Source organism: Neofelis nebulosa, chromosome 16, assembly GCF_028018385.1.
Source record: "Neofelis nebulosa isolate mNeoNeb1 chromosome 16, mNeoNeb1.pri, whole genome shotgun sequence".
Classification (NCBI taxonomy): Eukaryota; Metazoa; Chordata; class Mammalia; order Carnivora; family Felidae; genus Neofelis; species Neofelis nebulosa.
Window position 1 is genome coordinate 40716327 of NC_080797.1, and position 26067 is coordinate 40742393.

The 26067-nt window shown below is 51.0% G+C and overlaps 2 protein-coding genes across 2 annotated transcripts in view; one reads left to right on the forward strand and one right to left on the reverse strand.

The window, feature by feature from the left end:
* The window catches only part of ABCC3 (ATP binding cassette subfamily C member 3), a 33100-nt gene extending 23297 nt beyond the window's left edge, over positions 1-9803 (forward strand). Inside the window, 6 exon segments of the mRNA XM_058702845.1 lie at positions 2559-2716; positions 2854-3010; positions 3606-3772; positions 6548-6594; positions 6597-6669; positions 9188-9803. Coding sequence (XP_058558828.1) covers positions 2559-2716; positions 2854-3010; positions 3606-3772; positions 6548-6594; positions 6597-6669; positions 9188-9296 — 711 coding nt within the window. The 3' untranslated portion in view covers positions 9297-9803.
* Positions 9804-11539: 1736 nt separating this feature from the next.
* ANKRD40 (ankyrin repeat domain 40) lies at positions 11540-24745 on the reverse strand. Its single transcript, XM_058702773.1, has 5 exons — positions 24435-24745; positions 19295-19443; positions 17669-18154; positions 14783-14964; positions 11540-14019 (listed from the first exon to the last, which is right to left on the reverse strand). Exons 1-5 carry the CDS (start codon positions 24566-24568, stop codon positions 13873-13875), a joined length of 1098 nt encoding a protein of 365 aa, XP_058558756.1. The 5' UTR covers positions 24569-24745; the 3' UTR covers positions 11540-13872.
* Positions 24746-26067: the final 1322 nt, after the last annotated feature.

The following is a 26067-nucleotide window of genomic DNA, read 5'->3' on the forward strand; positions in this document are numbered from 1 at the left end:
GGCGGCGGGGAGATGCAGACTCTTCTCCACTTACTTCTTCCTGTGGTCACACCCCAGACCTCCTCACACCCAGAAGCTGCACCATCTCTGAGATCTCAAGTCAAGCTTTTATTTAAAAAAAAAAAAAAAAAAAATTTTTAACGTTTATTTATTTTTGAGACAGAGAGAGACAGAGCATGAACAGGGGAGGGGCAGAGAGAGAGGGACACACAGAATCCGAAACAGGCTCCAGGCTCTGAGCTGTCAGCACAGAGCCCGACGCGGGGCTCAAACTCACAGACCGTGAGATCATGACCTGAGCCGAAGCCGGACGCTTAACCGACTGAGCCACCCAGTTGCCCCTCAAGTCAAGCTTTTAAACCACCCTTCCCAGTCCTCCCAGCTCATGTGCCCCAAACCTCTGCTGTCCCAGAACTTTGTCGTCATTAGGACCCCCAACCCTGTGGCCTACCTTTGTCCCTCTGTCCCCCAGGTCGTCTAGCCTGGGTTCTGTGCTCCACCGGTGTCAATGCTCCCGACTCCCTTGCCCTCCTTTCTGTCAGTGGTCCTCGCCTACAAAACCCCTCCCCAGCCGAGCCCCTCTGTCTACTTTCTACATACTGACACTCAGCAGCTAAGACATCGCTGGAGAAAATCACTGATTTTACTTCCAGTTTGTGACCACACATCACTGCTGGGTATTTCTATTTTGCTTCGCCCAAAAGCATGTGATCCCACTTCCAGAAAGAGCCATTTGAACCTTCTTTCCTCAAACCCCCATATTTCCTCCCCTTTGCTCAGCCATGGACCTTGTGTGACTTACTTGCCCGTGAGAAAAATAGGGTAGGAGATGTGAACTCCCTCAACCTTCTCGCCTCCAGACTTTCCAACTGCCTGTGGTCCCTTCACCTCTTCCTTCCTCTTTTAGCAGGAAGTGTCCCTCCTGCTACCAAAGTCCACCCCTGCAGACTTCACCCCCCTCTTTACACCCTCTGCTTCCTACAGCCTGCTCCCTCTGTTGGATGATTCCCATTCACTGGCAAACATGAGCTATCATAGCATCCGTCCTGCACACACACACACACCTCCCCTCCCCCTTACATCTCATGGCCCCGTCTCTCTGCTCTCCTTTGTCACAAAGCTCGTTTTAAAGCACACACGGGGAAGTGGGGAACCCCGTCACCCTGTAACACATCTGCCTCCCGCGGTCTGGTTTCTGGCCCTGTCACTCCACCAATGACCCACCTGGTTCCAAACCTAGGGGACACTTTCTTGTTCTCATCTAATTCAATCTCTCAGTGACGTTCAGACAAAATGACCCCTGCCTTCTTCTTGGAAGGCCCTCCCTCATAGCGTCTGTGACCCAAGCTCTTGCCCTGTCAGTCTCCTTTGAGCCCCCACCTCACCTGTTCCTCTCAGTCTGGCCTCTCTTGCCGCCGTGGCCCCCCGGCCTCCCCCCTGCCTTCCCCAGACATCTCCTATCACCCCCCTCAATCCTCTGCTGGCAGGGATCTTTAAATTCTCCCTCTTCGTGTCTAACATTCCCATTTCCCCCTGTCCATAGACACGATCTGTCTCCATAGCCTAAAAATCTTTGCCCCCAACCCTGTTGCCCAATCTTTTGAAAACTCCTCGAGAGAATGGTCTATACTGGCTGCTTTGCTTTTTGACCGGTGACAGTCTGGCTTCTCCTGTCTCGAAGCAGGGTGGCTTTACGTGACCTGCAGAGTCACACAGGTCCCCGCGCTTAGAAGGAAGGGTCTTACATCTGCTTTAATGCTCTGTGCTGTCACCACGTGGACATTCTTAATAACTATCGAACAAGAGACCCCACATTTGCATTTTGCACTGAGCCTCCCAAGTTGTTGCTGGTCCTGTCTCAAAGCCACCATCATCTTATGCCCAATTTATTTTAAGAACCTCCTAACTAGCTTCCCTGTTTTCCATCATCCCCTCTCCTTCCCCTCATAGCAGCCAGAGGGATCCTTTAAAAACACATCAAATCGTGCCATTGCTCTGCACATGGCCCCTGATGGCTCTGCATCTTGGAGTGAAAAAAAAAAAAACAAAAACAAAAAAACAAAACCATGGTTCTTAAAATGGCTTGCAAAGCCCTTCATGAGGGGGCCACCCACTATCTGTCTCCTACCTCTCACTTTGTCACTAGGCTCCAGAACACATCTGGGGAGGTATTCACGCTTTCTGTGCCCTCTGCCTGGCATGCCCTTACCCCAGATATTTACTTGGCTTGTCACCTCCCCCACCCTGCTTTGGGTCTTTATTTGAATATCACCTCCTCCAGGAAGCCTTCCATGACCACTCTGTACTTCTACAACACCAAGCACTTCTCAGCACTCGGCACTTTGCTACATTACACAGATGTGCTTATTTGTTGATGGTGTGCCCCTCCATTGTGCGGTACCTTGTGACTTGTGACCCCGGTAGCTGTCACAGAGTGGCCACTCAGGGAGCTAGGGCAGGCAGGGAGAGGAGCTCAGGCTCCGAGGAGAGAGTGGGAGAGGGCCCGGCTGCAGGAGAGGGGCCACCCTGACGCAGACCCATCCTCCCCTCTGGGCCAGGCCCCCTGGGTGGTGGAGGGCGGCCGTCCTCCCGCGGGCTGGCCCCTGCGGGGTGAAGTGGAGTTCTGGAACTTCTCTGTGCGCTACCGGCCGGGCCTGGAGCTGGTGCTGAGGAACCTGAGTCTGCGCGTGCACGGTGGCGAGAAGGTACGCGAGGGGTGGGTTTGTGCCGGGGACGTGGCCACAGCGTTTGGGAGAGCAGGTGCTGTAGCCCAGAAGTCCGGCGGCCCTGGAGATGCCCTCTGACTCCTCCCGCCCCCTGAAAGCCCCCCTCACTCCCTCCAGGTCCCCTCAGGTCCCCCGTGGGCCGCACCGGGGCCGGCAAATCGTCCATGACCCTCTGCCCGTTCCGCATCCTGGAGGCCGCGGAAGATGAAATCCGCATCGACGGCCTCAACGTGGCAGATATGGGACTCCACGACCTGCGTCCTCAGCTGACCGTCATCCCCCAGGTACAAGCCTGCCATGGACTGGCCGCACTGAGCAGCCCTGGGGGTTGGGGGGGCGGGCCCCACCCTGCTTTGTAGCTTGAGGTCCAGGCCCCGGACCTCCGTCTGAGAGGCTGGAGAGCCTGACAGCAGGAGCAGAGCCACAGAGCAGCCACCTGTCATGGATCTGAAAGGGGTCAGACTATCCTGGCCCCATCAGATGCTGCCCTCTGGCCACCTGGGCTACCAGTTGAGACCAGGATCGCAGGACCCTTCAAGTACCCCATCCCCCTGAGACACTGTCCTGGTCTGCTTGTTTCCCCACTTGGAATTGCATTTCACTTTTTCTAGCTCCTCTGGGGTGTTTTTTTCTGCTGACTGGACATTTTGGAGTCAGATTAGCGGTTCCTCTGTCTGCTTTGGTGGACAACTTTGATTGGCAAAGCTGGGGTTTATCACTTCCCCACAGGCATTTATCTGCCCTTTGCCTCCCTCCTGGAGGGCTGGGGACAGAATAGGAAACGCTGCCCCAAATTCCTTTCTTTTTCTCTGGCCCTGGGACCCATGGCTCCTGAGGGGGCCTGAACGGCCCTCTTCCGAGACCTTGTTGTGTTGCCAGGACCCCATCCTGTTCTTCGCGTCCCTACGTATGAACCTGGATCCCTTTGGGTATTACTCGGAGGCAGATCTATGGTGAGCCTTGGAGCTTTCCCACCTGCACACCTTTGTGAGCTCACAGCCGGAGGGCCTGGACTTCCAGTGCTCCGAGGGAGGGGAGAATCTCAGGTAAAGGCTGGGGTTGGGTGGGTCAGAAACAGCAACCCGAGGGGTAGAAGACTTCATATCAAATGACACAGAGTCCAGGCCACAGCCCCCTCCCCACTCCCGTCTCAGTCTGGGGGCGCTTGAGGGGGGGGGGCGGGGCTGTTGTTTCGTATTGAACATACTCTGTGGGATCTCACTGACGCCTCACACAAGCTCCCGAGGTGGTGATGGTCCCCCTTGCGGAGCCAAAGTCACCTAGCTGGGTGAAGGCATGCCTGGGATTGGAACCGGGAGATTCCAAAACCATTGTCAGTCCTGTCCTGCGAGGTTGTCAATGCTGTGCTTGGCCTGGGGTGGGGGTCTGTACTGAGCCCTTGGATCAGGTAAGAGCAAAACCTACAGTGCATTAGGTAGCTCACAGATATTTCCCAAGATGGCTCTGCAAGTCCTTCTGAAGTTTCCGAGTGAGCGAAGTGAGCTCTCCAAGCCCTTCTTTGCTTTCTTACCACCCCAGTGTTGTATCCACAGCCCCCGGGCTGTGCAGCAGGGAGGGCCAGGAGTCACTTCTTACTAAGTCTAAAGGCTTGCGATTGATTCCCACACCTGTGTCAGCTGTGTGATTTTGGGGCAAGTTGCTTAACCTCTCTGTTGTACCTCTTCCTTCCCTCTAAAATGGGGATAATAGCAGTCCCATACCTTTTTGCACCGTGCCGCCCACTAAAAAATATAATGTGAGCCACGTATGTGTAATTAAATTTTTTTCCAGTAGCCACATTAAAAAAAGAAAAAGGAGCAGGTAGAAAAGAAAAGAAATAGATGGAATACATTCGAAAAGTGTACTTCATTTATCCCAGTCTATCTAAAATGTTGCCATTTCAACAAGTAATTGATATAAAAATTATTAGGGATATTTTACATTTTTTTCATACTAAGTTTGAACCCCCCCCCCCCGTGTGGACTTTTACCTTCACAGTACATCCCAATTTAGACCAGCCGCATTTCAAGTGCTCCATAGCCACACGTGGCCAGTGGCTATCATTTGGACAGAGCAGTCGAGGTCATTGGGATGAAATAGAAAGCACTTAGCCTGGATACACTCCTGAGATATTTAGCTATTTTATTCTTCTTCGTATTAGTCTGCTGGGTCCACACCCATGGACTCTCTCCAGACCTCAAAAACAAAAACAAAAACCTTTACATTTGCTCAGCACTTAATAGCGTTCAAAGAACGTTGGCATCCGCTATCTTGTTTAATCTTTACTGCAGTCCTGTGGGCCAGGAATGAGGCTCCAATGCATAAAATGATTGCCCAAAGCTTCTCAGCTAGCAAGAAGGGGGGGGGGGGCAGGGACTCAGGGAAGCCAGGGCTTTTGCCCCAAACCCTTCATCGCTGTGTCACAGCCATGCGTGGGATGGCCCTGCCCCCTGCCCCCCACTTCCCCTGCTAGTCCCGGGAGATTGAATATGCCCTTCAACGGGATTTCATTTACGCAGCCGTGTTGGGGTGGCTGGTGGATAAGCACAAGCTTCCAGACCCTGCACCCAGAGCTGGCTTTGCTCCATTTTCCTACCTCTGCTTGCTGTCAGCACCTCTCCTGGAGCTTCCCCTCCAGCCCCCCGTCTGCCAGGGTCTGAGACAGGTCGGCTCCCCCCCACCCCCCACCCCTCACTGAGCTTGTAGCCGCTTTAATAAGGAGAACTTGCATCCTGTGCCAGTCCTACCATAAATCAGCCCTGAGTTCTAGCTGGAGGCTCACTCTGATGCCAGAACCTTCATTAGCTGCGGGAATGGGCCAGCGAGAGAGCCTGGCCTTCACTTGGGCTGCGGTGACTCACCCCTTTGGGAAAGGCTGAGGTATTTGTCCTTGGGTGTGGGGTTATAGCAGCCTCTGTGGTTGGGAACACAGCCTCGCTTTGTTCACTAGCTCTGGCTTCCAAGGCAAGAGGTTGAAGGTATGCGCCCCACCTCTCCTCCACCTCCCCAGTGACCAGACTCGGGAGTCCCCGTGTCCCTGACCCTTCTTGTCCTCACAACAGAGCCCTGGCCTGTATTCCCCCATGGGGCTGGGAAATGACTGTCTGAATTGTGTGACATTAGGCTCGGCAAGATGACAATGCGTGCAAATATCCGGGAAGAGCCATTTAGGTGTGTTCTTTCTAGAGTGTAAATGACGGATAGAAGCAGAGAAGCATCATGGCACTAGCTGAGGAGCGAGGACAGGGAAAAAGACACAGAAGGAGGAAGCCGGGGGTGCCAGAGACAGACCGGGATTTCACAGTGTTGTTGAGCACTGCTCTACCCCAGACCCCTCATCAGCCCTGTGGGACCCAGATCTCCATGACTCGGTGTTCCAGGAGGACTGGGCTGAGGCAGAAATGGGAGAAGTTAGACAGAAAGCCAGTCCTGGGCCTTTGGGAAGGAATGCAGACAGAAGGAGTTCAGGGAGTCCTGCCTGGGGGCAGGTGGGGGCACCCAGCTCGAGATGCCTGCCTTGCCCGTTCCCAGCGCCAGCTCGTGTGCCTGGCCCGAGCCGTGCTCCGCAGGAGCCGCATCCTGGTTTTAAATTTTTTTTTTTTTTTTACATTTATTTATTTTTGAGACAGAGACAGAGCATGAACGGGGGAGGGTCAGAGAGAGGGAGACACAGAATCCGAAACAGGCTCCAGGCTCCGAGCCGTCAGCCCAGAGCCCGACGCGGGGCTCGAACTCACGGACCGCGAGATCGTGACCTGAGCGGAAGTCGGCCGCTTAACCGACTGAGCCACCCAGGCGCCCCAACCGCATCCTGGTTTTAGACGAGGCCAGGCTGCCATGCACCTGGAGACTGACGACCTCACCCGGGCTACCGCACCCAGTTTGAGAACTGCACGGTACTGACCGTCGCACACCGGCTCGACACCATCATAGACTGTACCAGGTGGGGCGCCAGAACCCAGCGCGGGGGGCGGTGGGGGGAACCTGGTGGGGTTATCTAGGTCACCAGGAAGGGGCATGCAGATTACCTGGACACGGGAGAGCTCATGGGATTGTCTAGGGCATGAGGGACAGAGCAGGGCTTCCCAAGTTATAGATAAGGGGCAGGACAGAGTGGAGTCATCTACCCACGGTGGGCACAGTGATGTTTTCTGAGACATACGGGACACTTTGAGGTCACCAATGTGTAGGGAAGGGGCACACTGGGGCTCCCTAGGCATCGTGAATTGTGCCCACGCTGCCTCCCTGCCGCCTTCTGTTAATGCTATGAGCTGGAACCGGGTCCTTCATGACAAAACCCTCACTCCCTGAGCACCCTGCATCTTTAGAGGGCCCGCGTGGCCATCCCTTTGTTTGTACGTCGCTCCCACAATCCGAGCTGGGTGTACAGGTGGGGAAGCCACTAAGAGAAGTGCATGATGCTGGAGTCCCTGCCTCAGAGGGCTGGACCCTGACAGCCTGGACCCTCAGGAGCAGACACCCTGTGGTGAGAGAGCAGAGGGCTGAGCCCCAGCCCCAGCAGCTGCTGACTGCTGTGTGACCTTGGGCAAGGTGCAGAACCTCTCTCTTGGGGTTGTTGTAAGGAGTCAACGAAATGAAGCGTTTCAAATGCAGGCGACCCTGGAAAGTGTTAGCTTCTCCCCCAGCCTCTTACCATAACCTCCTCTAAGGATTAGGGCAAGGGCCTTGCCCTGGGGAATCTCATGCCTTCCCTGGGGAGGCAGCCACTCAGCCAAAAGAAAAATCTGGGACCTATTCCCTCACTGTGTCCAACGTTAAGGTGTGATGCTGGAGGACAAGGTCAGGGGCAGGGGGATCAGGAGCCTCACGGAAGTGACGTGGCACTGGCCTGGCAGACTGGCCCCCTTGGAGATGTGGGAGCTCAGAAGGAGGAAGAGGAGGAAGCTGAGATAAATCTGTGTCGAAGGAGTGTGGCGGGAGTACATCAATAAGGCTTTATTCACAAAATAAACATCTCCAGGCACGGGGAGGTAGGGAGGGATGCCATGGATAGGGCAATGGGCAGACCTTGTCCCTGCCTCAGAAGTGTCCCCACACAGCCCCCAGGGGCTGGGGAACCAAGCCGAGAATGCCCAACGCTACCGTCTGTCTGTTCCATCCCTACCCCACCCCTATCCAGGCCCCCACTGAGAGAAGAGAGGGCAGACAGAGGTGCCAGGCCTTGGGTCCAGACAAGGAACAGGGATGGGCTGAGAGGATCTGTTCTCAGGCCTAACTGAAGACGGCGGGGTCACCGGTAACCCTGAGGGCAGAAGGCTCAAACCAACCTTGGAGGTTGGGAGTTCATTCATTCTAGTGGGACTGGCAGAAATTAATCAAATACTCCTGCTATCAAACGTGTAAGGAGAGCCTGCGGGAAGGAAGCAGGGGTATGTGTATGTAGGGAAGAGAAAGCCAATCCACACAGGGCAGCCAGGACACTATCTTTCCTAAGGAAAGGAAGCACCAGCCAGGCCCTACAGGATGAGTAAGAGTTGGCGAGTGGGCGAGGAGATGGGGTACGGATACAAATTTCAGGCAAAGGTAGGAGGGCACATGAGGCAGGAGTGCAGAGGGGGAAGGGGGCAGTGGAGGCAAGATGAGGAGGAGAGAGGGACAGGCCCCACCATCCTGCACTTTGAGGACCCTGGAGAAGCAGTCGTTACCCTAGGGAACAGTGAGAAACCACTGAAGGGAGGAGGGGCATCTCCCGGGCTCATTTGGGCAGTGACCAGGCAGAGATGTGCACACACTCCTTCCCAGGACGTGTTTCCGGGAGCCCTGTAGGTAAGGGAACAGAGTGAGGCCCATCCCTTCCCATCCAGGAGCATCTCGCTGGGCTCAGGGGAGCCCTTTCCGCTCCTGCCTCACCCTGGGAGTCAGGCTGTTAGCCCTGCACCAGGTGCACCCCGTGCTTGATTGGCAGGGGATTCTAATCCCAGGCCCAGACCTGACTCTGTGTGTGTGTGTGTGTGTGTGTGTGTGTGTGTATCCATCCATCAGCAGCAACCAGATATGCAGCCAAAGTCCCAGATTCCAGTGTCAGGCCTCCGTGCAGCCCAGTTTCCTGCCGTGTGCCTTTGTGAGTTGGCACAAAGCAGGTAGGAGCGCACAGGGCCCAGCGCACAGGCCCGTGGCTCCCTGCGCACAGTCCTGTGACCCCGGTTGAGGGAAGGGCTCATTAGGGAAGGTTTTCAGAGGCCCGAAGAGCAGAGATGAATAGGAACCTTGTGTTTGATCCCAGAAACGGTCTCATCTGCTAGGAGAGCAAACGGAGTGGCTAAAATAACCAGCCTTGCGAGCGTGCACATGTGGCCTAGTGGCTGTGTTGGGTGGGTCTCCTGAAGCAGGAGGGTTGGCATGTCCCCGCAGGGCCTGAGCAGGACCCAGAAGGGCAGAGTTGGACGGTAAGGGCCAGGTCGAAACTGATGGAGACCTCACCACTTCTTTTCTTTGGCTAGGGTCCTTGTCCTGGACAGAGGGACAGTAGCTGAACTTGATTCTCCAGCCAACCTCATCGCAGCCAGAGGCATCTTCTACGGGATGGCCAGAGACGCTGGACTTGTCTAAAATATATTCCCGGGACTTGCTCCTGGCCATTGCTGGTTTTCATCAGGAGAAAAAAAGACACCAAGCACGTCTGCAGGATGGACTCGATGGCAAACACTGTAGGCATTTGCTAGATTCTTGCCCTGCAAAGTGCCTCACAGAATAATTGTGCTAAATGCTTTAGATGAGGAAGTGGGGCCCAAGAGGTGAACTACGGGCCCGAGGCCACAGCTAGTTCGAGGCAGAGCCCAGACTGGTGCCCGGGGTCTCCTGATTCCCAACCTAGTGTTCTTGCCACGCTGTGCTGTTTTCAGTCATTTCATGGAATGACCTCTCCACTCTGTCTGATTTTTTGTATTTTCTACTCAGAAGGATTTTTTTTTTTTTTTTTAAAGTAAAGCTTTTTCCTCCTGGAACAGCAGACTGCCGGGTCAGGGTGTCCTTAGGAACTGAGTCCTGTACTCTGGGGTGCTGGCCTGAATCCATTAAAAATGGAGCACTGATGAAATAAAGCGACATGGTCAACAATACGTATACCCCGATGCAGCCTTTCTCTGCCTGTTCATAAGGTTTGGGGGTTAGGGCCTTTGCAGGGGGCAGGGAGGGAGGGAGAGAGGTGGAGGCAGACTTTATGTACATCTACATGGCTGGGATTATCTGAAAACTTCAGTCTCCAGAGCTTTTGGCTAGAAATATTGTCTTTACAGCCAAAAGTCACTGGGTAATTGCCAATACTTCCTGCTCTGCTGTGCAGATACTGTGAAAAGGCGAGAAATAAAGCCCCTGAAATCGGACCCGAGGCCTCTTGGGAAGGCTGCTGTGAACGCCTCCCTCATGCCATCCCTCAGACCTCCAAGCCTGCTTCTCTAGGGGCTGGGATGTGCGTTGTGCCTTTTACTCCCTTGCTCCTTTAGTAGTCTATGCCAGGGGCACCTGGGTGGCTCAGTCGGTTAATTGTCTGACTCTTGATCTCCACTCAGGGCGTCATCTCCTGGTTTGTGAGTTCAAACCCCGCATCAAGCTTTGTGGCAACGGCGCGGAGCCTGCTTGGGATTCTGTCTCTCCCTGTCTCCCTGCCCCTCCCCACTCACTCTCTTCATCTGCCAATAAATAAACTGAAAAAAAAAACAAAAAAACAAGTCTATTCCAGACAGGTCCTCATAACCAGGGAGGCCTCAGAGCCATTCGTCTTCCTCAATGTGGCCAAAGCTGCACGTGAGAGCACAGAACAGCCCAGAGGCTCCCCTGGCCCTGACACTCTCGGGCCAATAAGCAAGATGAGGGGCCGAATTAAATTTGGTTTGAGCAAACCGACAGAGTGCTCATTTCCTGTGGGTCAGAGTCCACCTGGCACAAGGCGTATTTGGAAATTTGGAACGGATCTCTTCTCTTTGTTACCTTACTGAGTTTTCTGGTGTCTGACCCTCTCGTTTCCTCGACCTTTCTGCTTGGTATGATGTGACGGGTTGTAGGGGATAGTTTGTCTTTCTTCCCTAAATGGTTTGCAGTTGGTGCGGAGATGGCTCCTTTGATCTGGTTTTCCTGTATGTATCGGGTCAGCCTGTGCTGCAGGACCATTTGTTAAAGGTTAATCACATTTTTTTTGGCAGCCTGTTTCTGCCCAGGATGTTTATGAGTGTAGAGAAGAAGACTTCCATCCTTGTGATAAAGCGAGTATGAAAGCCCAAATGCCCAAATTATTCTGCCTCTCCTTGGTGCTAAGAAAAGGTCTCTGCTATGCTCCCTGATTTATTAGGCCAATTTGGCATGACGTCTGCTTTGTGAGGTTCTAGCTGCCCTAACCCAACAGAAACGCAGATTCATTAGGCATCATGCTCAGCTAAAGATCTGAAGGTGGGAGGCTGTTACTTCCTCTCCTGCCTTGGGAGTCTGTTTCTGAGCTCATGGAGGCCCTGACAGGTGCCGGCAGCCCAAAGGAGAGGCTCGGTTGCGTAAGGTAAATAGGCTAATCGAAAAATGTGGTCACTAGAGGATGACCTCCATCTAGCCGGCTCACCTCCTCCGGGGAAAGGAAGCTGGCCGCTGAGAGCCGGGAGGAAAGGCGCTGCACAGTGTCTGCGGGTGCCACTGTCAGGCACGAGCCCCTTGGTGGCAGCAAGACGGAGGAGCCTCAGCTGGGCGAATGGTCCCTCCGATTTTTCCCCTAGAGCACCGTGTCCCCGGGACTGTCCAACAACTCGAACCCCCGGTGATTAGGAGTACAGTGCTGCTTAGGAGGCCCAAATGAAAGAATATGGGCTCGGTTCGTTAATATTTTAATTTTAGTAATACTGGTTATGTTTGAACAGTCGGCAATGCACAAAGAAAACAATCTTCGGTGAATGTTTACACACGGTGTGAACACATGCTTTAAATATGCAGTGGAGGGGGGGTGAATTCACAGTTAACAAAGCTAAAAAAAAAAAAATCCTTGTTATAAATTACACAAAGCATATAAAAATATTTCTCTGAATGCATAGATTAAGACTTTAAACTCACCTACCGGCAACTGTCCGTCTCATCCAACCGCCTTAGGCAGGAGTCAGGTGACCGCAGAGGACTTTACAAGGGGGAAGGGAGGACAGTGTCAGGCTCATCCCTCACCTGAGACGCCAAGCCTCGCCCTCGCCCTCGCCAGTTTCTGAACCAGGAGGGGAATGCCCTGCAGCCACTCGGTAGGCCACCTCCCGGCCGGGACCTCCACTGCTTCTGAGTCTCTAATTGATCTAAATGGTTAGAAGAGTTTTAACCCCAGTGATTTAGACATGAATTAATACCGGATTTATTTCTGCCAGGATAGAGCTAGCCTTAGTGTTATCAGTAAACTGTCACTTTTTCCAAAGGGAAGGAAAGAAGGTTAGTATGTCTCGGTAAACTAGCTTCCGATTGGTTGAACCACCAGGGCAGTTTCTTCTTTAAAGCACTTCAGGGAAGGGGTAATAAGTAACTTCCCTGCGGAGTCTGACTCTGCTGTGCGAACACCGTACAAGGGTGAGTGAGTCACCATCAGGAATCGGTGGGCTAAGGTGGACTCACTGAACGGAGTGATTCCACAAAGCCGGCCTTGAGGATGGCCTTGACCTCAGCTCAGCACTGAGGCGGCAACAGGAGGCCATTATCTCGGCCCAACATTCTCCTCCATTGACGTCGTCTGCATGCTCTCGCTCCGCCAGCAATCAGTCGCAAGCGTTCCAACAAAATGAACACAGTTAGGAAGTTAAGTTTCTTTGGAAACTATTTAGGCACTATGGGGAAAAAGCTTCTTAAGACAGCAGGGATGCTCTTCGACAGCTGGCTTCGAACCCCTGCCCTCCTGTTCGTCTGAGTGTGCTCGTTCTTATTTCTAAAGTGAAGCTGTTGGTTTCGACAAGACAGTGGCTCTTTTAACGTTAATGACACCGAAAGAAAGGAAGGGAACTCTTGAAGGCGTTCCTGACGAAAATTTCTCGTAGGCCTAGGCCGTGCTCAAGAGTGTAATCAGGTGTTTTCCAGAACAAAGCCTGGCAGGCTCACAAACCGCCTCTGTGAAGCGGATGGGTGGGTGGTGGTGGGGGAGGCCTAAGGGCAAACAATTTGTTTACAAAAGCAACAGATTCCGGAGTTGTGTAAAAACCCTAGGAATTTCAAAATAACCTTTATCTTTGATACAAAAATAAAGACGCTAACTCCTTTAGCTCAGTTTCCCACAATCACCTGGAAAACAGCAACAGATTCGGTTTCAAAAATTGCTTTTCGTGCCTAGTGGGGAACGCAAGTGGGGAACACGGGCCGGCCCGGCAATGTTCGTGCTCTTCTCGGACGGTGCGGTTAAACACGGAGAGGCCAGGAATCACTTCAGAGGTTTAAAGAAAAGAAAAGAAAAAAAGGAAAAGGAAAAAAAAAAAAAAAAGCAGCTGCTCTTTTGGAAAGCATCAGAGAGCCCTCTAGTGACCACAGAGTCAATGCAGAGACGACTGTCCAGGCAAAGGCGGACACGGGAGACAGAGAAGCAGTCTTGAGTGTTGACAAAGGGCAAAGAGGGGGAGGGGCAGCTCTTTTGGTTAACAGCATATTTACAACTAGGTAACTGTAGTCTTAAATACTTTAAACCTGAGTAACATTGGTAAATATGTTATGTGAAACCTCACAGCCCCAAGTTGCGCTAGAAATCGTCTGTCCAGTGTGCTTTCCCCAATTTCCCCTCTAGCCGGTTCACACTTAGGAGAGCGGTGAGCGTGCAAGTCCCAAGAAAGCCCTGCAGGTGCACTGTCCGCAGGAGGGGCGACAGCCGCGCTCCGCTCCCTCTCCGCTTCTGCTGAGACGGCTCACTTAGCTTGGGCACGGGAAACAGGTTCAGAAGCGCCGGCTTCGGCCTCTCCAGCTTCTCCGCTGTTCACCGCTTCAAGCAGGAGGTTTATTGTGCACCAAGAGGCGTGGAAGAGTGGCACCGCTGCGGGGGATCAGGGGCTCCCTACCATGGCAGAACGATGTTAGTGTAGACGACGCAGTGGCACCGGGGCCCTCCTGGGCACCCAAGACGTTTAGATCCATGGCTCGTCCTTGGCCCGGAGGTGACGCGCACTGTCACAATACTCAGCGATAAAAGTCCCTGCTGAACTTAGTACGTCAGTTTAGAAGCTCTCCTGTTGTAGCAAGGTCTTTCAGTCAGTGTGGACGCAGCATTTCGGAACAGGAAATTGTTTTCGCTGATCATTAAAACCAGTTCCAGCTCCTGGAAATCTTGGAGTCGAGCAACGTCTTTGTCCTAAAACAAAATGGGTTAAGCCCATTAAGAGGAGCCACTTGTCGGGGCGCCTGGGTGGCTCAGTCGGTCGAGCATCCCACTCTTGATTTTGGCTCAGGTCATGATCTCATGTTCGTGGGGGAGAGCCCCGTGTCGGGCTCTGCACGGGGCATGGAGCCTGCTTCCCTCTCCCTGTCCCTTTGCTGCTCCCCCACTCATATCCTCTCTCTCTCTCTCTCTCTCTCTCTCTGTCCCTCCTCTGCTCACACTCTGTCTTTGTCTCTGTCTCAAAAATAAACAAACATTAAAAAAAAAAAAAAAAAGAAAATCCCTGTGGCAGGCCATTGGTGACTGTGCCCATTGGTGACTGTGCGGGGAAGACCCCGGGGGCGTGAGTTGGGCTGCCTGGAGGATGGGAGGGTGGCAGCCCTGAATGGCAGCTACTGCAGGATGAGCACACCTTGGACTTGGAGGGAGAGGCCATTCAGACCAGTTTTCCCCAGGTGCCCCGAGATGCGATAGTGTAATCCTCACGTGTCACTACACAAACAACCACACCAGGTACACGGGAACGGTAATTCAGAAAATTCTCTCTGCTATGCTACCGCCTTCAAAAATGTCATGTCCCTGTCGACCAGGAGAGGGAAAGAAAGCTCATCTGGAAAACCACCCTTTGCCCCTTTTCTATTCTCTTCTCAGTTCTCAACTATGACTCATCCAGCCAAGGAGGAAGCTGGGTATTTTCCAAATGCAAAAAGCAAGCAACTGCTCAGACCTCTCTTACCTTTCTTACCAGGGTATTGGGTAACTTTCTGATCTTCTCCACTTGATCTGGATTAACACCCAGCTCACAGCAACTCACTCTGAGCAACTCTTGATAGGTGAGCTCCTGTCGGTCCAGTTCAATTTCAATGAAATCATTTTCTCGAAGAGATGGGTTCTGAATCCTCACCTTGAGTACCAGCTCTAGGGCGGGGGGGGGGGGGGGGGCGGGAAACAGGGAGAAATGTTAATGAATGGTTCCTGCATAGTCAGTCGATGTAATTTAAGATCTTTTCCAGAAGCTGGTTATACATAATCATGCCCTGTGCCGGAGGCCCGCGCCACCCAATGAGAAAACTAAGCACCGTCAGCAGGGTTTTGCTCAGCCCCAGTTCTGGCTCTGGTGGCAGTTTTCTGCACTGTCTTCCCTACATGGAAAACTGTGGTTCACGAAGTAAAAGGGGTGTGTGTTCGGGGGGAGACAACCATCCAGTGTGTTGAAGGATAATTAACTTCTGCTGCTGGTGCTGAGTAGGTAAAGGCTTACGAACGGGTGTGGGTATCGAACCACACATAAGCAGGGGAAGGGGGGGTAGAAAGAAGGCACAGGCAAGAGATGGGATATGAGTTACTCTAAAAGGATTTAATAATTGCGAATCTAAAGGTATTTGTGGAATATGAAATTCCTGGGGCACCTGGGTGGCTCAGTCGGTTGAGCGTCAGACTTTGGCTCAGGTCATGGTCTCACGGTTTGTGGGTTCGAGACCTGTGCCGGACTCTGTGCTGGCAGCTCAGAGCCTGGAGCCTGTTTTGATTCTGTGTCTCCCTCTCCCTCTGTCCCTCCCCTGCTCACGCTCTTTCTCTCTAAGATACACATTTTAAAAATTAAAAAAAAAAAAAAGAAATATGGAATTCCTTGCGATAAACACAGTAAAAGAGTAAAAATACAAGCTATTAATAAAAATGACAGTCTATGATTTGAATGCAGCATGCCTCAACAAGGAAGGAGTCTGGGTGGGGAGTAAATAAGGACTATTATTTTAGGGTCGGGGATCTAAGCGGTCTGCCCTTAAATTCTGAGCCTGGCTGCCAAGATGGCCCAAGTCAAATACCTACGTGGGTTTGGTGGTTCTGTTTTGCTCCTTCTATAGGAATCTCTCAGAGCACCCCCAGGTCACTGTTATCAGCACATATAACAGCAGGTCCTCAAAACCAGAAAGTGAGGGAGTTACTTACACAGAAAAAGTAAAGGGGGGGTGCCTGAGTGGCTCAGTCAGTTAAGCATTGACTTCGGTTCAGGTCATGATCTCAGGGTTCGTGAGTTCGAGCCCCGCGTCGGGCTCTGTGCTGTCAGCTGGGAGCCTGGAGCCCGCTTCAGATTCTGTGTCTCCCTCTCTCTCTGCCCTTCCCCCGCTCGCACTCTGTCTCTCTCTCTCTCTCTCTCAAAAATAAAGAAAACAATAAAAAAAAAAAAAGAAAAAAAAAGAGAAAGTAAAGGTAAGACTAGACTGTGCCCCGGGGTGTCTGTCTGGAATGGGAGGGATCAGGATGAACTTGTTTTTAATATTTTTATAGAGAGAAATAGATACAGAAACATAGGAGGAAATGTAACTATGTATACGGGTATTTCTGTTTGCTCCTTCCTTCCTTCCTCCCCCCCTCCCTCTCTTTCTCTCTTTCTCTCTTTCTTTTTCTTTCCTGGCTTTGTCCTCTGTGTAGGCCTGGAAGACATGACACCCCTGGAGCATAAGGGCACCTGGTGTCCACATCCTAGTTTCTGAACACCATTCTCTGCCAGAAAGAACAAGGGCTCCTTGGAGAAATGGCTGCCTCCGGGGCAGGAGCAGGGAAAGTGACACTAGGAGCCTGGAGCCCTCTTGCTGCACCAAAAAGTAAGGAAATGCTCCAAGAATGAGGGCATGTGTCCAAGCGATGTGAGAACTGGCTCCAAGGGGCTCCTTCTCGACAGATCTGGTATAATGTGAACATCAAGATGGTGACAGTAACAAAATTATAACCTAATAATAAAGAATCTACGAGTTCATACTGATCTAAATGGAGGAGAAGGGAAGGACCTTCTTTACAACAGAATATCAAATAGTCCCTAGAGAAAGGTAATAGGAGATCGTATTCTTTTGTTTTAAGTTCATTTATTTATTTTTGAGAGAGAGAGAGTGCCCACATGAGCTGGGGAGGGACAGAGAGTGAGAATCCCAAGCAGGCTCTGCACTGCACTGTCAGCACAAAGCCTGATGTGGGGCTCGATCCCACAAACTGTGAGATGGTGACCTGAGCAGAAATCAGGAGCCCGGCTTAACTGACTGAGCCACCCAGACGCCCAGATAGGAGATCATATTCTACACAGTACCTGGCCTGGACTCTTCAAAAAATACTGAGGTCCAAAATGATAGAGAAGGGCTGAGGAAGCATCCAGGTGAAAGGAGAATGGAACAGTATGATAACCAAAGGCGACAGGTGACCCTGGGCAGAGGACAGGGGTGGAAGGAGCACAGAGAGCTGCAGAGGGCACCAACACTGAAACATGGCCCGAATTAGAGAACACAGGTGGCTTAGAGAATGGTATTATAGCAAGGTCACATTTCCTAAATGTGGTCACTGGACTGTGGTTATGTAACAGACTCTCCTTGCTCTTAGGAAATACACACTTAACCACTGCAGGTAAAAGGGCAAAACGTAAATAATATATGAGTCTGGCTAAAGGGAGCTCCTTATAGTGGTCTTGCAAAACTTCTACAAGTTTACAATTAGGCTCTAAACACATAAATAAATACAGACATAAATCCCATCCTCCAAACCTCCCCCCCAAAAAAACCAGGGAGTGAAACGCTAGACCTCTGGGCGCCCTCCCCACCCGACCCCGCAGAGGCTGTCCCCTGAGGAGGGTTACCTTGCATGTTAAATGGAAATGCCCCCGTGAAGAAAAATGGCTGGAAGGCTGGCGCTGGCCCTGCGTATGTCCCATTTTGAGGCTCCAGAGACACTGGTGGCTTGGACGGGACAGAAGAGAACAGTGAGCGGCTCTGACTCACTGGTGGCTGACAGACAGGACCCGGTTTTGTGCTTTCTGGTGTTCGGAGTATGGCAGAGGGGGCAGACACATCTCGGTTCTGAACCAGGGCCAACGAGGCGTGGTCCCGTGGAAAGGCCCCGACCAGGGGAGGCTCCCCGGCAGGCAGCAGCGGAGGAGTGCTTTCCGCAGGGGGTGACGCAGGAGGTGTGGAGGGGCCCCCGTTCTGGAGCTGGCCCGCATCCTCTGCCGCCGCAGGGGTGTAGAGAAAAGGGAAGGCTGGGTTGGCCAAATAGTTGGGAACAAAGGGCAGTTCTGACTCCTTCTTCAGCTGGGGGAGGCTGTCGTCACCATCATCTTCTTCCACTTACAAAGAAGAAAACGCATAACATTTACATAGCCCTTTAAAAATTACCAGGAAGAGAGTGTCTTGTGAAAGCTAGTGTCCTTTGGTATATGGCATATTTTGTTCCGTGTTTACTGCCTCTTCAAATCAGAAGACAAAAGAGTGTTTCATTAGGTTTATGATCACTGTTTTGATTGCCTTAAATTTAATAGACTAAAAAAAAACAAAAAAACTTATAATGCCTACCTATCTGGAAATGACATGGAATTACTATCGTGGCACAGTAGTATTACCTTAGCTTCTTTTTTTTTTTTAAATTTTTTTTTTACATTTATTTATTTTTTGAGAGACAGAACACAAGTTGGGGAGGGGCAGAGACAGAAGGAGACACAGAACCTGAAGCAGGCTCCAGGCTCTGAGCTGTCAGCTGTCAGCACAGAGCCCAATGCGGGGCTCGAACTCACGAACTGTGAGATCATGACCTGAGCCGAAGTCGGACGCCCAACCGACTGAGCCACCCAGGCACCCCTTACCTTTGCTTTTAAAAACAGATTTGTGAAAAAAAATATATCAAAAAAAAAAAAGGGGGTGCCTGGGTGGCTCAGTCGGTTAAGTGGCCGACTTCGGCTCAGGTCATGATTTCGCCATCCGTGAGTTTGAGCCCCGCGTCGGGCTCTGTGCTGACAGCTCAGAGCCTGGAGCCTGTTTTGGGTTCTGTGTGTCTCTCTCTCTCTGACCTTCTCCCGTTCATGCTTTGTCTCTCTCTGTCTCAAAAATAAAGGTTAAAAAAAAATAATAATAAAAATTAAAAAAAAGAACAAACACATTTGTGGGGCGCCTGGGTGTCTCAGTCGGTTAAGCATCCAACTTCGGCTCAGGCCATGATCTCACGGTTCGTGAGTTTGAGCCCTGCGTGTGGCTCTGTGCTGACAGCTCAGAGCCTGGAGCCTGCTTCGGATTCTGTGTCTCCCCCTCTCTCTTACCCCTCCTCTGTTCATGCTCTGTCTCTTGATAATAAATAAGCGTTAAAAAATTTTTTTTAAATAAATAAAAATAAAAACAGATTTGTGGTTCGACTGGCATCAAGAACACAGCCAATGAGACCACAAGTCTTAAATGAGTTTGACAAAATCAAAAGTTGCCCCCCAACCTGGACTCACCCCCCATGATCTTCCTGATTTCTCTCCTTGACGTCAATTGGACTGGCATTTCTCCTTTTGTCGTAAGAATCTCTTTGTCAGCTCCTGATTTTAATAAGTAAGAGACCACCTGACCATGATTGCGTTTACACGCCCAGTGTAAACAGGTCCTGTCCGAAGAAAAGGAGAAAAGAGTTAAAAACAGAAGAGGTGAGTTGGGATTTCAAATTCCAGGTGCTAGTCAATAAATGTATGCAAGCCTGTTAAGAGCTCAGCTAGAACCAGGAAACCGGGCAGGTGACCTCAACTTTTCTTTTCGGAAAGCAGATGATCAAAATATTTAGCATGCTTAAAACTTATTTTTATTTTCATTTTTTTTTTTCATTTTTTTTTTTAACGTTTATTTATTTTTGAGACAGAGAGAGACACAGCATGAACGGGGGAGGGGCAGAGAGAGAGGGAGACACAGAATTGGAAGCAGGCTCCAGGCTCTGAGCCGTCAGCCCAGAGCCCGACGCGGGGCTCGAACTCACAGACCGCGAGATCGTGACCTGAGCTGAAGTCAGACGCTTAACCGACTGAGCCACCCAGGCGCCCCTATTTTCATTTCTGACCCTTGGGAAAAACTAATTTATCCCAGGAGCTTTCATTTCGAGGAGTTCCAGGAGGCTGGCTGGTTAACTCTAATGGTATTGCTGAGAGGTCTTCTAGCACTAACGCTCGTTAGATTGTCCCAGTCTCTTTAAAATGTTTTTATGGTGTCACTTTTCCTTTTTAGGGACAATGGAAACTTGCTTCATATGCATCAAATGACACACGAACATTAAATATTATCAGGGTAATAATCATCTACAGCTTGCTCTGCCACTGAAATTATTATTGCTACATAGACATTCCCGGCTGAATCTCAGTTGCTCATTCTTTTTCCTTTTCTTTCCTAGACACACACACACACACACACACACACACACACACACACACTTTAAATTTCCATTTTTAAAATACTTGGATCCTCTAGTTCTCTCCAGAAGGCTACAAACATACCCTCATCTGCTTAAATGTAAGGCACTGCGCACTGGCTTTAATTCCTAAGGCACTTGAAAAATGTACACCAACGACCAAAATTTTCAAGAACAAACTCTTCTAACATATTAGCCTCATTTAAGTAAAACTAATTATTTATTATTGTACACACAGGAAGGGATTATGCACACTCTGAAGGGCTATTATTTTAACACCGCGTAGAAATATAATTAGCATGCTGGTAAAAACTCCATCTTAAACAGAAATGAAGGGATTCGGAGTTGCTAAATTCATCCCTGGTTGCCAAAGCTGAATGATATTGTGGAAGGAAAATCCTTTCTCCCCTCTGTTCTGAAACGTCCTCACCAATTCTCTAATTGAATGGAGAAAATTTCTTCAGAGCTGCCAGCCAAGTACAGATAAGATAAAGAACAGAACAATAATGTTCGGTAGTGAGGATTAAGTTAGGTCACTAACCTGCAAAGTACAACTATCCATAAAGTTCATTTGGTTCCGGGGAGAAGGTGATGTGCCCTGGCCTCCTCAACATTTCAGGCTTGCAGAAAGCTAGCTTGTCCGGCTGGCTGGGACTCCATCAATGTTTCAGAGGGATATTCCATACTATTACTGATTAGAATTAGATTATCCAGGTACCTTTAAGGTGTACTCTATAAAGAAAAGATTGCCAACTTGGGAAAAATAAGGGAAGAGGCTGCTTCTGCTTCTGAAATATGAGCTCATGGAGATAAGGAAGTGTCTGCTTGGACGTACAGGTACTTAATTGCTCAACAAGGGAACCAAGAACAAGGTGGACACTGGTCCGGGCAGAAGGATCCAGTACACCCTTGATTGTGGGCAAACTGCAGCTGAGAGTGTTTGTCTGTGGATCTCTGTGGCATGGGCTTGAAAAGTGAATAATTATAATAAGTGAGCATTCAAAAATGAATGGAGCATGATGAGAAAAATATGTTCCCTTTTGGAAATAAAGTGCTCACTCGCTGGTAGTAAATCACTTGTTCATGACAAGCTTGAGACTGAGGAAGGTAATTTACTGCCAGTGGGTCTGAGACACTCTGGGAAAACCAACTAGCTAAAGCATCACCATGTAAAGTGGTGTTAAGGCCACACAGCACGATCCCCACAACCACGTGCCCTGAGTGGCCATCACTTACAGTCCAGACCTGTGTGGCTCTGGGCAGCCATAACTCAGAGCCATTGCAGCCAGGCAATATTTTCAGCTTTTTCATGAGCCATTATGCTTGTTGCTTAAAGCCAAGGGGTACGCATGACCCTTGAATTACAATTGATATGGGAACTCTATCTTTGAAATTTAACTCTTCAAGCTTTAAATTTGCAGTCAGAATATCTGGTTAGTCCTGGGAAGTATTTCAGACCAGAGGGGCTGGGTATCCTTCATCAGTGCTGAAATTGTGGTTACTGACCAACTACAAAGTGAAAGCAGTAACCATTCGGCTTTTCTATGCTAGAGATTAAGTGTTCTATGCCAGCATGCTGCTTAATAATAAGAAACTAATAGTTAACAAAGATATAGTGCTTTTTACATGGGGGATGCTGTTCTAAAGGCTTCATATATATTAACTGAGTCAATCTTCTGAACAACCCTTGAGTTAAGTGCTGTTATCGACATTCCCTTCATTTTACAGAAGTGGAAACAGAAGCAGTCAGCAAGAGGCAGAACAAACAGTATGCTTTGGTGATTAAATGTTACAGGGACAATAAAACAAGGGAAGGGACGAGGGAACGCCAGAGGCAGGGGAGGGGCATGGTGCCATTTTAAATCGAGGGCAAAGGAAAAAGCTCACCAAGGTGACATCTAAGCTAAGACCTGACAGAGGTGAGGGAGGAAAAGCATTTCAGACTTGGAAGAAAAAACATAAAGGCCTTGAATCAGGACTGTGCCTGGTATTTCAGGAAAAGGGAGGAGGCCAGGGGAGCAGAATGAGGGGAGTGAGGGGGCAAATCCGGGGATGAGGCCTTGAGGTAGAGAGGGAGGACGATGGGGACTGGAAGCAGAAATTCGAGGACCCTCTGAGCTTTTACTCAGAGTGTGATGGGGGCCATCAGAGGGTTTTGAGCAGAGTGAAATGATGCGACTTTTGACTTGTTTTAGGTCAGGACCCCTCCGCTGTGCTGAGAAACGACTACAGCGTATTAGGGAAGCAAGACTAGTTGGGGGTGGGGGGGGTGGTGGTGGCTACAGCAAGAATCCGGGCACCAGAATGGTGGCCGTGTAACCAGAAGTGTTGAGGGAGAGTTAGTGAGAAGTGGTCAGATTCTGACTATAGCTGTAGGTGAAGCTGGCAGAATTAGCCGACACACTGGATGTGGAATGTGAGGGAAAGACAGGAGGCAAGGAGGGCATCGAGGGTTCTGGGCTGAACATGTCAGACGCTGAGCTGAGGAGGACTCAGAGGAACAGGCTTGGGGCAGTCCGGGGGATGAGGGGAGATCAGGAATTCAACCTTGAACCTCCGACATGAGGTGCCTTACTAGACATCTTCCCCAATAAACCTATGAGAAGCCTGTTCAGGTTGCTTCAGCTTCAGCCTACATTTACTGAGCACCTACTATGTGGCAGGCGTCATGGTTAGGAGAGCAGGGTCTAGAATCAGATACTGGGCTCCTTCCTAGTAAATTCTATGACCTTGGGGAAATTACTTAATCTTTCCGGGCCTCGGTTTCCTCACCTGTAAAATGGAGAGAATAACAACAACTCTGTTCTTGAGTAGTTGTGAACGAGAGAGCCTGGCTTGTGTCACAGAGCAAACTCCAGGAATGTGAGCTATTTATACAATGCTTCATCTCCTTCAATGGTCACAACACTCTTCTCACATAACTGGAAAATGAAGTGACTCAGGAAGGTTGCATTAGCTAAGCAGGAATGGAGAGTCTGCAGGGAAAGACCAGGCTCCTTCCTCTATACAACACCGCCTCCCACTGCCAAAACAGTGAGTCACAGCTTGTGAACCACAGAGCCATGCTCAGAGAAGGTACACACCAAAGGGCAAGGTTGTTTGCAAACGCTTTTAAAGAAAACAAAAGGCAGTAGTGTCTACTGTTTCCTGGCCTTCTGCACAGCTATCCAAGCTGTTTTCTATAAGAGGTAGATAACTTTGCAAGGGAGTCATGGAAACCATGGTTGGGGTCACAGCTGTGTGGTTATTCTCTGCCCTTGGACCCATCTCCAATGTCCCTCTCTGTTCCAAAATGTAGGATACCACTTGAAAAAAATAAAATATTTCCAAACTCACTGTAACTCTAAGCTAGCAAAAACAGGCTGCTTAGGCATGACTTGGATCAAATAAAAATTTAAATTTAAATGTGAAGAGGGCAGAATAATACCACATCCAGTAAGTAACTTAACACTAAAAATCTGACCGGCACATCCTAAAATGTGACTCCTTATTTAATTGGGAAGGACTCAGTTTGCGGGCCGGCATCTGGAGTCTTGAATTCAAATTCTGCATTTAAAATTGGAGTAAGAAAACAAGGCAAAACACTCTATGGGATAAACGAGTAAGTCTTCCCTCAACAGGCAGCTGTAGGCAGCGGCATATCAAGGCTACAGTGAGGCAACAGAGAGGCAGAAGAGTGATGCAAAGTGATTTGGTTGTTTTGTTTTTGTTTTCCGGTCTTGGGAAAAGAAACGGTGCTAATTTATAAGATTCACATTCGCTCGGTTGCTTATGCTTTTTGCTCTGCACAGGTGTGTTCTCCAGAAGCTCCTAGGGCAAAATAATCGCACACGCGAAGTGGGGTGAGCTCCGTACGAGCGTGCGAATCAATCGAATCGTAGCCAGCAGGGCTCCGGCCCAGCGAGCCCGGGGGTGCGGGGCGGGGAGGGGGGGGCCGGGGCTCAGGTGGGCGCTGCCCCGGGAGGACCACGTGGGCGGGGACTGGGGCAGGCCGCGCTCCCGACGGCACCACGCGGGGCTGGGGGCGGGGGGGGAGGGGGCCCGGGCAGGCCTCGCGAGCGCACGGCCTCGGAGGCCCAGACGCTGGGCCACGCCTTGGCGGGCGGCGGCAGCCTGCGCCGGGCCTCGGTCATGGGCGCCCGCCCCCACGCCCCGGCCCCGCCGGCTGCTCTGACCTAGGCCTCCCCCGCTCCCCCACTTACCAGCCGTTGACCTCATTTTGGGAGTTCACATCCACCCCGCTCTCCACCAGTTTCTGCACCTCCCGAATGTCCCCCAAGGCCGCGGCTTCCCGCAGCCTCTCCTGCTGCTCCTTCTGCTCTAGGAGAGCGCTCATCTTCCCCCTCGGGCCCAGGCCCCAGCCGGCCGCCCGCCCCGCCCCGGGCCCGTCAGCGCCGCCGCCGCCGCGGCCCGCTCCCCGCCATGGGGAGCGCGCGGGGCTTGCCCGCCCTGCTCGCGCCCGGCCCGGGGCTGCTGCGCCCGCCCGCCGCCGTCGCCGCCGCCGCCGCCGCCGCCGCCGCCGCCGCGCCGCCCGCCGCTCCCCGGCTGCTCCCGGCCGCAGGCCCCAGCCTCCGCCCCGGCCGCGCCTCCCCCAGGCCGACTCCGGGGGACCCTATTCGGAGTGACAACCCTGACCCAGATCTTTTCCGTTCCTACCCTCGGCCCCGGCGCCCGGGCTGGCTGTTTATGTAACTGCTGCACAACATTATCTGCCGTGATTCATGGACTATTTTTAGACGTCCCCACCCCGCAGCTTCAGAGGAGGAGGACAGACACATGGAAAGAGAAGAAAGCATAGCTGAGAGCCAGAAAAGCCTTATCCTCTGGCGCAGGCTGTTTACCAGGCATCAGAAATAATTGGTGTTTCTTCACACCGCCCCCCCCCCCCCCGCGCCCCAAGTGTGTGTTTGGCTCTTTTTCATTATCTGAGCCAACTCTTGCCCAGCAGGATGGGGAAATGGGCTGAAAACGATCCTACTATTATATGCCCATAATTGCAGAGACAGATTACACTGTTCTTTCTTCTTTTGACAGTGCTTAGGACCAGCCAGTTGGAATGTTTATTTCAGTCGCTGTTGTTTTACATCTCGTTTTAGACCGATTTCTTCTAACTTGGCTTTCAGGGAAAATATTTATATTGTGCCCAGAGTCTATAAACTGTAATTTATTTCTGATTATAAACCATAACTGATTACTCTTCATGAAAGCCATGTAAGGATAAAAGAAAGCAAAGAAGAACACCACAGAGACGGTGGCGTTATCTATCCTGGTGCTGATGCCAGGATCTCCCCGGAGAGCTATGGTGTGTATTATACACAGCGTTTTGCCTGACTCCTGCCTGATCAGTCTCATGAGGCTCAGAGCCTGGTTTGGCACCGGTTTACTACCTAGTAGGACAAAGCCAAAATATTGTTTTGCCCAGCCCAGGTGTCTTGGAGAGACAGATCTTCCAGTGTGGCACAGGATGGAACCTTGCAGATTCGGACGGGGGATGTTAAGGAAATAACCCTGTGATGGAAAGGAGGAAGACCTGAACAAAGAGAGGAGAGAAATAGGAAGGGATAACTTTAGCCATGGAGTTTTCATTTCCCTTTCTTGGGACTGCCCAGGGTCTGCACAGCAAGCATTTTTCTTGCTGCTGTTTAAGGAAGACCCAGGTTTGTTTATTATGACACAGTAATTCACACTGGGCTCAGTGCACACCAGGTGGTGCTGAATATAAACTGACTGCGCACTTAAATTGACCCCAAGGCAAATTGGAACTCAGCTTGAGCTTACATTTTTATTTGTCCCCCAATTTAAATTTTAATTCTCAGATCCAGCATGATGCTCCAT

Coding starts and splice junctions, on each gene's coding strand:
- ANKRD40 (XM_058702773.1), bottom strand. CDS start 24,568: ATGAGCGCTCTCCTAGAGCAGAAGGAGCAGCAGGAGAGGCTGCGGGAA. Junction 14,965..17,668: donor ATTTCCATTTAACATGCAAG/GTAACCCTCCTC, acceptor CCCCCGCCCTAG/AGCTGGTACTCAAGGTGAGG. Junction 14,020..14,782: donor CCAATACCCTGGTAAGAAAG/GTAAGAGAGGTC, acceptor ATTTTGTTTTAG/GACAAAGACGTTGCTCGACT.